This window comes from Cinclus cinclus, chromosome 6 (assembly GCF_963662255.1).
Source record: "Cinclus cinclus chromosome 6, bCinCin1.1, whole genome shotgun sequence".
Lineage (NCBI taxonomy): Eukaryota > Metazoa > Chordata > Aves > Passeriformes > Cinclidae > Cinclus > Cinclus cinclus.
The window spans coordinates 40,956,627-40,968,604 of record NC_085051.1 but is presented as its reverse complement, the minus strand read 5'-3'; the positions used below and the strand labels follow the sequence as shown (position 1 = coordinate 40,968,604).

The 11,978-nt window shown below is 45.5% G+C and overlaps 2 protein-coding genes across 4 annotated transcripts; one reads left to right on the top strand and one right to left on the bottom strand.

Moving 5' to 3' along the window:
• The first annotated feature begins 259 nt into the window (after positions 1-259).
• LOC134045571 (uncharacterized) lies at positions 260-1,870 on the top strand. Its single transcript, XM_062495392.1, has 4 exons — positions 260-514; positions 834-888; positions 1,414-1,511; positions 1,656-1,870. The coding sequence occupies exons 1-4, from the start codon at positions 496-498 to the stop codon at positions 1,868-1,870; spliced, it is 387 nt and encodes a 128-aa protein (XP_062351376.1). The 5' UTR covers positions 260-495.
• A 1,119-nt stretch (positions 1,871-2,989) lies between these two features.
• On the bottom strand, positions 2,990-11,888 carry GSTZ1 (glutathione S-transferase zeta 1). 3 transcript variants are annotated; one of them, XM_062495040.1, is made up of 9 exons: positions 11,868-11,888; positions 8,862-8,913; positions 8,213-8,280; positions 7,302-7,382; positions 6,724-6,849; positions 6,124-6,199; positions 5,260-5,312; positions 3,909-3,958; positions 2,990-3,155 (listed from the first exon to the last, which is right to left on the bottom strand). In XM_062495040.1, the coding sequence occupies exons 1-9, from the start codon at positions 11,886-11,888 to the stop codon at positions 3,029-3,031; spliced, it is 654 nt and encodes a 217-aa protein (XP_062351024.1). In that variant the 3' UTR covers positions 2,990-3,028. The 3 variants fall into 3 exon arrangements, with proteins under 3 accessions (XP_062351024.1, XP_062351025.1, XP_062351026.1); XM_062495041.1 differs by lacking the exon at positions 11,868-11,888 and adding an exon at positions 9,444-9,458; XM_062495042.1 differs by lacking the exon at positions 11,868-11,888 and adding an exon at positions 9,444-9,458 and having other exon boundaries at positions 8,213-8,236; positions 8,866-8,913.
• Positions 11,889-11,978: the final 90 nt, after the last annotated feature.

Below are 11,978 nucleotides of genomic sequence, written 5' to 3'. Positions count from 1 at the left end.
CTTTCCCCAGAAAGGCATCACTGGCAGTTGCACCCTGCAGCAATGTGCTCTACGTCTTTAATCCAGAGCATGAAATTTGGTATCAGCCCATTTCAGAAGGGGAGAAGCCTCTGCCTAGGCTTGGGTGAGAGTGCTCTAATTCCAGCTATCTAAAACACTGCAGGAAATCTCTGCTTACCTTCCCTTCCCACACCAGTGTGATTTCCTAAACATTAGGTGATTGTTCTCCACCATATACTCCTTAAGATAGGGCTGTGTTTAGAGCAATGGGATTCTCAGTACCTCCTGTTGTGAATCTTGATGGGATTCTGTCCCAGGTGTAGACTGAAGCTATGGCAGCCCAGCAGAACAGGCCAAGGCTAAAACGGAAGTTTTGGAAACTTGCTGAAGATGTTTTATTAATTTGCTTGCTCTCTGCCCAGGCATTCAGCTACTCTACTGAAAAACAAGCTGCTGATTTTTGGGGGTCGGAGGACTTCTCTCTACCTCAGTGACATGCACATTCTGGATCTGGGTAAGAAAGTCTGTGCTATCTGGCTGCCTAAGGAAGGTCTCTTTCAAGAAAGGGACTTGGGAGTGAGGTGTGTTCAATGGGAAAATACAAAATAACATTATACAAACTCCTGACTAGGCAGTGGAGATGAAAAACTGAGTTTAAAAAAAAAACCTTTCTGGGGAAATAAGGGAGGGGATGAAGAAAAAACAATGTTTTTTTTGGTAGAAGTTGGTTTATAGGGAAGGCAGGCTGTTGATGTGACAGAGCATCTAAGTTTTTGTCCAGTTATGAGGTTGAAGTTTTCGGACATTTCACCTCCCTTTTCTCTGTGTGTCAGGTTTCATGGAGTACACACCAGTCCCCCTCCTGGCAGGACAGCCTTCTGCACGTTGGTAAGATTCTATTGCAGATGCAGGGGCTATCTTCTGTCATTTCTCTTTGAAGCCGGGTTAAAACAGTGCTTGTGATCAGGCCCAGCTGCATGTCTCTGTCCCACTAGTCAAAATACACTGAATCTTTTCTCTGCTGTGAGGCCAGGAATTCCTGTGCTGTCCTTGTTGGTTGTCTCTATGGTGTGGGGGGATGGAAATCTGTCTTTCAGGCTAGGGTAAGTTTTCTGCCGTGTGCTAGTAAACTGTATGACCTGCTGTTTGGTCTTCACAGTGCCTGGGGAGGATACTGTGCCACACAGAGGAAGAAATTCCTGTACCAGAACTATGCTGCTCCTAAAGGGACAGAATTGCTCACTAGAACAATGATCTAAATCAGTGCAGAGCCCAGCTAGCCTGCTATCTCACCCCCCAAAGCAAAGCATAGGAGTTTTGATAGCTCCTTCTGCCCAGCTCTGCCCATTGCTGACTTGAGGCCATCCCAGCAGGTTTTGTTGTAGTTACCTTTTGACTTTGCTTTGGTCACAGTTTTCATGCAGCTCTGGCTGTGTCGGACCAGAAGGTTCTGATCAGTGGAGGCTGCAATGCCAGAGGAGCCTTGCATGATGCCTTTGTCTTCCACCTAGGTGAGTGACTCTCCTGCCCTGTTTTGATAGCTGAAGGTGATTCTGAGGTGCAGTGGTGTTTCTGAACTCCTAGTCTAGTCCATTTGTCTCATCCCTTGCACTAGGAATGGGCTTGTCAATATTGATATCCCCTTTCCCCTTCAGACACTCTTTCGTGGAGCACAGTGATCCACCATGACCTCTGCTCTGTTCCCCGAGCTGGCCACACATTGCTTGACCTGACTCCTGCCCACTTGATGGATATGGACAAGAAGAACAAAGAGGAACAGAACCTGCACACGGTGTTAGTCTTTGGGGGCTCCAACTGTGCTGGGACCTTTTATAACAGCACAGTCAAGATCCAGCTGGACCTAGGATAATGCACATTTCTCAGAATGAACCTGAACAGCAAGGCTCTTCACCAGCCTAAATAGAGATATGAATGGCAATAAACAAGTCCAAGAAACATGGCAGTCCAGGAATCTGTATGTAGGTGAATCCCACCTTGGTACAAGGGATTGTGGGTTTGTAAAGTCTGAAGGCCATGGGTATTGTTCTCCTAGGGTATCTGACATATACTATCTGGGCTCAGGTGCCAAAACATTTAGGGGGATGAGCTGAGTCTGCACAACAACACAGACACAAGGTTATGGGTTCCTTTTTTGCCGCACAGGTTTTTAGCTGTAATTCCCAGGATGCTTTCAGCATTGAAGGTGACTTAGGTGCTTGGTTTCATTTGGGATGAGTGGAATGGTATTTACTGCTGCTATTTGGAAAGTAAAAGGCATGATTCTGGTTTGGAGGGACTCTGGGCAACAGTTTGTAGCTGAAGGCTAGGAAAACACCTAGAAAAAAACAAAACAAACACCTAGACAAACCTCACTTTGTGAGGATGGGAAAAGTAAGAGAACATAATTTTCAGTGTAGCAGAGAGAGCTGGTTGTGCCTTGCTGTCTATGGCACAATCACTTAGCTTTGCTCTAGGCAGATCTTCTGTAAATTCTGTGCTCTTGTTGTTGCAAGAGGTGACAGAGTTGCTGCCTTGCCTCTTTCAAGACCCCAACAAGGATTAAGCTATCTTCCATCAAAGACTAGATCTTGTTGTTTATATCCATGGAACTGATGACCGTGCTGTGTCTCTGCAGCAGCTCTAAAGCACACTGTGTACACTGATTCCCTGATGCTTTATGTAGATGGTGGAAAGTAGCCCCTGTGGGGAATACAGAATTGGCTCAATGCCTCACAGTTCTTTGTGGCCACATTCCCCTACCCAAAGCCATAAAGAGGGAACTTCTGATCATTATGGATACTTCTGCTTTAATCTGCTTCATGGAGACAGACTGCATAGAAAAAACTAGTAGCTGGTGTTCCAGCCCAGGCGTAGCTCTTGTAAGTCATCCATGTTATTTCCAGGTCCTCTCTCCTTCCCACCCAGATGAAAGTACTAGGGATTCCTACTGGCACTGAACTTCTACTCAGACTGTAGGTGTTACCTTCTTCATCATGCCAGCTTTCTAGATTTAATGAGTAGAAAGGCTTCAAGCTCGCAGCTCTGCAGGAGTATCTGGCTGCCGAGAAGGGTGGCTTATTTTGAAGGCCTCTAACTCCAAGAGGGCTTTATTTATTCTGGTTATTGTGGGATATGGACCCATGTCCACTTTGAATCTGTAAAATGAAAAGAATTTGTGAAGTACTATGAGTTGGAGAGTCATTCCAACAGTGAGCAGAAGTGCAGAGCAGTGTGATAGGCCTGCCTAGTATGGGAGAATCTCACAGGCATTTACACCAACAGAGAAAGTTCATCCTTGTAAGTTTAAAAACAAATGCTAGAGAGATTAATCAGTGCCTGGAGAGGTTGTGAAGTCTCCTTCTCTAGAGATACTCAAAATCCATCTGGATGCCATCCTGTGCCACTTCCTCTCGCAGGGAAGTTGGACTGGATGACCTCCAGAATTCCCTTCCAAACCCAATGATTATGTGACTGTGTGATCTTCACCAGATTTTTACATAATGTGAGCACAAGGTAAGAAGACAATGCTTTTCCTGGGAATCATGCAGTCACTATTTGTATAAGTTTAAGGCTTTAAACAAATAAAATCTGATTAATATTTTCCTCCTGTGTGCAGTGTAAGAATAGAGCAAACAGGGACAGAGAACATGGAGTGTGGGCAACCTTAGCTTTTCTAAGGGCATAGATCAGATTTCCCCAGGGGCCTCCTAGAGGAGAGAAACCACAACTCCTTACTTCTGAAAGGGAGTATTTATGAAATAGGAAAATTCATGAAGAGAAGAAACATAAGTGGATACAGTAGTCAGGAGGGATACGTCTAACAGGCACAAAGAGCACCAGAAGGTAAGCTCTGACAGCCCAGTGTAAGTAGGTGTGTTGAAGAGTATCTCAAGATTAGCCTTAATTACCTTTCAGCATTGGCAACTTGAGGCACTAAACACAGATCAGCCATGGAAACCTGCAAATATAGCAGAGAAAAGGGGTTAGAGTAACTCAGAGTCAGTCCCCACACACTTCCCAGTGGTGGCAGTCTTTGAAACCAGGACAGAATTTTTTTTATTAGCCAGTACAGGAGGGGTTGTCATGATGATCTAATTCTTTAATTCAGCATTAATACTACAGCAACAGTACAAGAAATAATTTATTGCAGTCACTAGCAGAAGCCATGAGCTTTTAGGGAGCTTTATACTTACCAGCTGATCATTATGACCTCAAAGACACTGTGTTTCTATGGCAACTGCCTCTGAGCAAACAGGTCTGCTGGCAAGCTGCAGAGGGAGGTGATGGAGGGAGAGGAGTGTTTGCATGGTTGGGAATAGTTAAGTAAATTTTGCTTGTTTGCATTGCAGGAGTATCAAGCAGGTCCTGCCAATATCAAGTCTTGATATGTGATAGGGCCTCTACAGAGGCTCAGGGACTTGCAATGTGAAAGGAAGACTCAAGGACAGTACTGCTGGCTGCCTATCTGCATGGACAGAGGGAGCTGCCCCCACCCTGCTCCTCAGATCACAAAGCCCTGGGTGCCTTTCAGAGCACACATTATTCTCCAACATTAGGTCTTGTAAGTAGCCTTTGTCTACCAAGGGCTCCATAAGGCTGCTACTTAGGCAATCCTCTGCATCCCAGGATAATGCAGGAGCCTTTTTTTTTTTTTTTTTTTTTTTTTTTCCCCCCTAAGGCTTTTATAGGAAAGATCTTTTGCCTGGCAGCAGAACTAATAAATGGAAAAGGCCTGAGCTGCTTCTAGTTTGGTAAGGGTCAGAACAGCTTTCATGTGAGCTCTGCAAAATCTGTCCATATTAAAAGTGGATGATCAGAGCAGAAAAATACAAGCTGGTTAAAGATTCCATAGAACAGAGCTAAGAACCGAACCCATGTTTATTGAGCCAAGCTTTGCCCCCTATGGCAGGACATGTTGAAGTCCAAATCCCATAAAGATGAAATGATGTATCATCTTTTTCCACATCCTCTAGTACCAGCCTAGATAGAACTGCAGAATCTGGCCATCAGCAGGTTATAGGCAGGGACAGGTAAACATCTCCATAACTCTCTGCAGACAGTAATGGCCCAAGTAGGATCCACGTGGCTATGGCTATTTTTTGTTATGGTGAAGGCACTACGTGTAATTCTAGGTACTGGATGGGGTTGTGCTCTTGTCTCAGCAACTGATTTTCTTTCCTATTTTAGGGGAAGATACTGGGGTTTTCAGTTCTTTTTTTCAGCTCTTCAGTAGCACACAGGGCTCTCTCAGATACTTACTTCATCCCCAACACAGTAGCATCCAGCAGTGTGCTGCAGAATTTGCTCCAGTGCTGTCAAGAGAGGTGGTACACTGGAGTGAGGCATTGGAAAGTCAATTGAAAGGGACACCAAACAGTTTGTAGACAGAATTATGAACAAGGGCATCTTAACCCTGAGAAGATTATGAAAAAGGAGCATTTTGGGACAGAAACTAGAAGGAACAGAAATCTTACTATAGTTACGGGAGTCTTTAGGGTCCTTCGGCTTTTTTGGACCCAGGGTGATTTCAGCCGCTTCAGACAATGCACTTTAAATACTATGAGGATAATGTAGAAATAGGTAACTGGGGAGGGGAAAAATGTGAAGGTTCAGGCAGTTTGTGTTTGTCAGAAGTGAAGATGGGCCTGTCATTGTAGGACATGGGGAAAATGGTTTTGAGGAAACCAAAAGCACTTTATTTTTCTCAAAGAGGCAAAGAACTACTCTGCTACTTGCTAGACTCTATGGGAGTCTGCCATTAGATGTCTGGTTACAAAATCATATCTATCTATAGATTTGTAGAACTTCAGAAGTCCTGTGAGCACTTGTGCTTCAGAATTAATCAACTGCTTCAGTGTGCAGGATGGCACCAAGCTTCCCCTCTTTCATGTGCAGCAGTAAAAGTGCTCTGTGCACATCTTTCCTTTGAGAGCCTGGGGAGCTACCAGTCCTGGACAACGGACTCTGGGCAGGAAGAGCACAGTCTCTGCCACCAAGGCAGGACCCCAGCACACCACTCTAGGAATATCTGTGGTTCTACTTGAAAAGGCAAGTAGAATGTCAGCAGTACAGCATTTTTGTAAGGTCAGCCAAAATACTGATAATTTTGGATGTGGAATATACCTTGAAAGCCAGATGTGATACAGTTCTGAGCCCATTCCATTTTTTTCTCCCCCATTTGTTTCAGGACACTCAGGTTCTGGGAAGGCAAAGCAATCTCTAGGTTAGATGATTACTGCTGGCTGGATCTTATCCAGTCATCCAGTGGAGAAGAGGGGAGATGAGGAGTTGCCACAGCTGAACCCCTGGCCTTAGTTCAGTTGTTTGGGTCAACCCTGACTTCACCTGCATCAAATCATGCACGCTGCTGTATCTTTCTCTTGGCACTACCCTTCTGTAACAGCTGCCAGGGTATCCCTCTGCCTATTCCCTTTGGGATACTCAATTCTCTTCTTCCTAAAATGTCCCAGACTCAGCAATAAAACCATATGGATTCAGCTCTTTCTGGAAAGAACCCGGGGATGCTATAGGATTTGCTGTGTTGGAAATCCTATATTGTTGCCATTGTCAGATCAGGCAGAGGTTAAGCCGATTTTATCTGCTAGCATACCAATCTGAAGTTCTGCCACCTGGTTGGCTGGCAACAATTTAAGGAGACTGAGAATTTCAGAGACAGAAATCCTTTCTGATTTTCTCATTTGCATGGATCTGACAAGGCAGTACCTGGAGTGGTTGAATGCCAGAGACAATGTGATCAGCGATCATTCTGACTTGGGCTCTCTTCTTTGGATCTTGGGGCAGGAGCCTGGGGTTAGGATGTGTCTCTTCCAGGTAATTAATTATAGCTAGCTGTAATGAACAAAGAGATAATGGGAGGTTATTGGAGAGTCAAGTTTGCATCCTGGACACCTCGGAAAGGGGAGCTGATCCAAGAGAATACAACAGCTTTTGAAGGCAGTTTGTTACCAAACCAAGGAACAGAATAATGCCTCTTCCTGCGACCTTGTTGTCATTTGGTCCAGCTGTAATTTCAGGCAAACCATGAAACAGCCATTGAAGTCAGACTACAAACTGCTTAGTGAAAGGTGGAGTTATGAACCAAAGCAGAACTGAATTGAAATCCTTGACAGTAGTTTTCCATCAGGGTCTATGTGATATTTCTGTTCCCAAATGGGCTCATAAATGCCATCTCCTTTCCAATAGGTGAGAGCTCTGGGGAAAAAGATGGGACAAAGCCATCCCATCCAGACTGGGCAGCAGGCTGGAGTGAAAGGTTAACAGGGATGTAGCTGATAACTCACTGATTGAGAAATGGTAATGCCATCAATTTTCAAGGCTGGGACTTGCTGCATTGGATTCAGTGCTTTGAATTCAGCAGAAAACTGTGGAAACAAACCTGAGATTACTCTACAGCAATAAGAAATTCTTCCTTCTTTTCTTCTCCTAGAACCCAGTTACCAAACTTTTTCCTACCTCTTTTCTTTCTCTCTACCCTAATACTAACCTTTGCAGTAAATTATGCTGTACTATTAGCCTACAGCAAGCTGTCATTTGGGCTCAGGGATCACTGCATCCAGGGCCAGACTGCCTTATCTCTTGCTAAAGCACCACAGCAATGTTCAGAATGGGTGGTACTGCATCAATGCCACCATTACTGTCCCAGTTGTCCAACTCTGCCTTAGCCCACACCAGACCATCAAGCCAGTGTACTACAAAGTGCACAACTCCCTGCTATGGAACCCCAAAAGTAAGGTCTTAGTGAAGATCTCTTTTGGCAACCCACCTATTCCTTTTGCAGGCCCTTTAGAGCCCCCTGCAATATCATTTAGCATCTTTTGGACATCTCCTATCCCTGCCTCTAGGTATTTTCTGGTACTAATTGAATGAGTCTGAGTCTGTTTGAAGTGCAGGGCAGCTTCTCTGAAGTTTGTGCTCCAGATATATTTAGTTGTACCATGGTAAGCAAAAGATCTTCAGCCTTATGGATTCAGTCACCAATGTCTGAGAGAGGAAAAAGCCTCTAGTCTCCTGCAGTCATATTCTCCTCACGTGTCACATGCCAGGGAATACTGGCTGAAAGCAACTATTAATTACTGAGAAGTGGTGAGGAATTCAATAACTTTGCTTGTGAACTTTCTAGTGCTAATGCCATGTCTCCTAATGATCCCCAAATTAAGTAGCCCTGGAGAGAGCAGTGGTATTTCATCCTTACCTGCTGTCCTCCATCCTTAATGAGGTTCACTGGGACCAGGTCATAGGAAATTCCTTTCAGAGCCAGTGCTAGGGAGAGCAGAGTGTACAGCTTCAGACAACTGCACCAGGACCAGTTTCACTGGTAATCGGCTCAGGGAAATGTTAACATCTACCTTTGAAAAAAGACCCTATCCCTCAAGGAGGATGGCCTGAGTCCACTGAGAAGACAGTGCTCTGGCAAATGAAGGACCAAAGTACTAAAGATCAGTCCTGGCAAAACCACTGCATTCTTCAAAATAAGCTTTGCAACTCTTTGCAGCACAGGCCTTCCTGATTTGGCTTATGGAGGGCATGGGACCATATGCTCACCTGTAAAACCTTTCTGTCTCAGTACAAGTAGGGACCATTCCCACTCCTGCTTAGCTGTCAAGACCTGAGCAGGCCAGTGTCTGAGGCAGTATAATGAGGCTCTCTTATCTGCTCTCCTCTATTCCACCTGCTCCAGGTAAGCTGAAGTCTTCCCTTCCCTCCCCATGGGGAGATGCCTCACTGTTCCAAGCTCATGTTTGCTGACCTCTCTGTTAATAAGTAATTGATTAATTGGCTAGGTGAAGGGGAGGATACTATAATACTGAGACAAGAAAAGAGAGATCAACACTGAATCTTACCAATTCGCACTCTCCAAGAACAGGAACTTCGGAAATAGCTGTAAAGTATCGGCTGTGAAGAGAAAGATCAAAGGGTTATACGCTGGGAGCACCAGAGTATATGTATGCAGGGAGAAGAATGCATGAGCAGAAGGCATTTCAGAAACTCTAAGACAGGGGAGAACAATGTTTGGAGGAGAGAGGGCTCCTTTCTGAAAGAAACTGTTCCTGATTTGGGCATACAGGTACCATCACTGTCTCTTACAATAGCTTTCTCATTATCCAGTTGCCCCTAAGGTTTCCAGCAATGCACAAATGACCTTGGAATTATTCCCTATAAAGGTTCCCTCTTTGTTCCTATCCAGTATTACTAACTTCTATCCTATCTTAGATTTCTACTGATTGTGCCAAGCACCTGCACTGGGTATTTGCATGGCATGAAGTAGCTTTTCCAGCCATGCAGGGAAAAGCCAGATCTCTTTCCAAACAAGAAGAGCTTCTGTTATTTGAGATGAAAGCCATGAAGACAGACAATTCATCTCTACCTGAGCTACAACACTAATGCAGCCTTGCCAGATGCTTCCACCCTGTCCAAACTCTCACCTTTTCAGACGCCATGGTGCGTGCAGTTGTCTCCACAAAATAAAAACAACCTCTGGGTTTTCCCTTTTAACTCAGCTGGAATGGGGGAAGGCTTCTCTCCTAAAACCAATGAGGAAAGGACTATGCCCCCCAGTCTGTGTCCAGGACACAAAAATGAGCCAGTCAGATTCAATCCCAAGTTACTGCAGTCATTCTCTCCCATCCCTGATATGAAAATCATTAACCAGATTTAAGCTTGGAAGCACATTTGGGAACCATTCTTATTTTTGTAGCTTTTCATCCAGAAACAAGTAAGATATCTGGAGAGCCTCCCAGGCTGGCACCAGCTGCCAATGCAGAAATTTAACCCTGGAGAAGAAAAAAAAAAGAAGAAAACCAAAGCTGCATGCAGAATTTCTGTTTCACAGAGACTGCCATCTCTGGGAATGGGCTGCCTTTGCAGGGAGATTCCTTTATTGTGCTCCTGTAGCCCCTCTCCCACCAGTACTGGCCAGTACAGAGGATTTTCTACATTGCAGATATGGGAGAAGCTGCTATTCTGCTCTCAGACAAACTTCATGTAAAATAAAAATTGGTTTTTTTTGTGTCACAGTCTTTTCTTTTCACACAGGGAATTGGTACCCATGTATGTCTCTAAATAAACCTGTGCTCATGTCTCTCCTTGCTTACACAGATCCCATGGCACGCCATGGAGTTCTCTGTGTCTCTACCCTCCCAAAATACGTAAGATTTTTTCCAGAGACTGGCAGCAAGACAAAAGAAAGCAGGGATATGCTCAATTATAGTCTGTCAACAGAAAACCAGAGACACTGATGATCTCTGTGCTCCAGTCCTCTTTGTAAACTTCATGCTTCTCTTATGGTTTAATGAGGTATGTCTTTGGCTAAATTACTCAGATTTGTAAATGAGAAGGAAAGTAACAGCAGTACTTGTAACACAGTATTTACTGACTTTCTTAAATTCTCTTCTTCTGGGATCAGAGCATTAGAAATACCAGCTATGTTCATTTTCCAAATGTCTAGCCTACTGAGTTTCAGGGAAAGAAACAGAACCTATGGTTTCAAAAGAGAAGCACAGAACACTCACAAGATACTAATTTTACTTGCTTTTCCTGAGGACCTTGCTATTGATTTTTTTGGCTCAGAAATTCACATCTGTTTTGGACTCTGGCCTCTCAGCCAGCAGAGACATTTCTCCTGATCCTCTCTGCAGTTCTTTTTTTTGGTTTTACAGCCTATGCTATCATTTGGAATAAACTGTGCTAAGCTACTTGTTTTGCTCTATGATTTCGAGGTCCTGGGGGATTTCACCAAAAAGAACATGCAAACCAACCCATTGTTCAGCTGAGAACTGTTTCCAGAGGCTGGGGGGCCTGGAGTGATCTCTTGAGTTCGTGCTGTTTTGCTTCTAGCAGCAGGGCAGATCACAGGCAAAAATAATCAGTTAAGTAGAGATTAGAGACAGCAGAAATGTTTTGTCCTCAGTGGACAGATCCCAGAGTGACATGTGTGTCTTCCTCAGACAAAATGCTGAGCAGGCTCCAGGGAAGTCTCAGGAGAGAATTTCCTGCATTTACAACCCTGTGGGATAAAATTCCCAAAACCTGCATCTTAGACTGATTGGAGCTGGGAATCAGGGACAGGATTTACTTGATGTCTACTGAGAGATCTGGTTTAGTTCTGTTTTCATTTCTGGCAACCAGTGTGGAAAGTTTGGGCTAATATACCAGTCCAGAATAAAATCTGAGAAACGCACTTCTGTGTTGTGAAAGACAGAAGAAATGCCCCTTTCAAACAAACTTTATGTGTTGACCTCTTAGGTTCCTTGTCTGCTGTGAATACCGCCTCTTTGCAGGTGATATACAGGATGCACTTGGGAAGGCCCAATCTCTCACCTTTCCTGACACCCATCAAGATCAGCAGCCTGCACACATACGCTGCTCCCTGGGGGCTGGCGTGGGGGACACCTGGGTGCCTGAAAGGCACTGCTTGGACTCCGCTAAAGCAGAAAGAACAGACTTAGATCCTAAATTCTCAGTATCTCTTCATCAGGACTTGGTGTGAACAGCGCACGCGAATAAAACACGCCAAGTAAGCGCCACCGCCAAAACCACTAGCACACGAAAGCAATTTATTTAGCATGGGGTTAAATTCCTTGCTTTCCACTGCGGCAGAGACAAGGGCGCAGGTCGGGGCAGCGGAGACGTGGGGCCGCAGCGCTCCCGGGAACCATCATCGCCGCAGAAAGCACCATCCCCCCGGGAACCAACATCGCGGCCTTCCCGGAGTGCCGGGGCACCAGACGCCACAGCCGGCGACAAGGCAGAACCGCCGCCCCAAGCCCCGCTCCCTCCGGCTCTGGCACCGCCATCGCCCCCCGCTCCCCTCCCGCCCCGCGGGGACAGCGCGGAGCCGGCGCCCGTACCTTGGCGGCGGCAGCGCTCATTGCCGTCCCGGCCTCACTCGGGGCTCGGCGGCTGCCGGGCCCCGCACCCCCGGGACTGCATCCCCCGGCGTGCCCCGCGCCCCGCCCGCA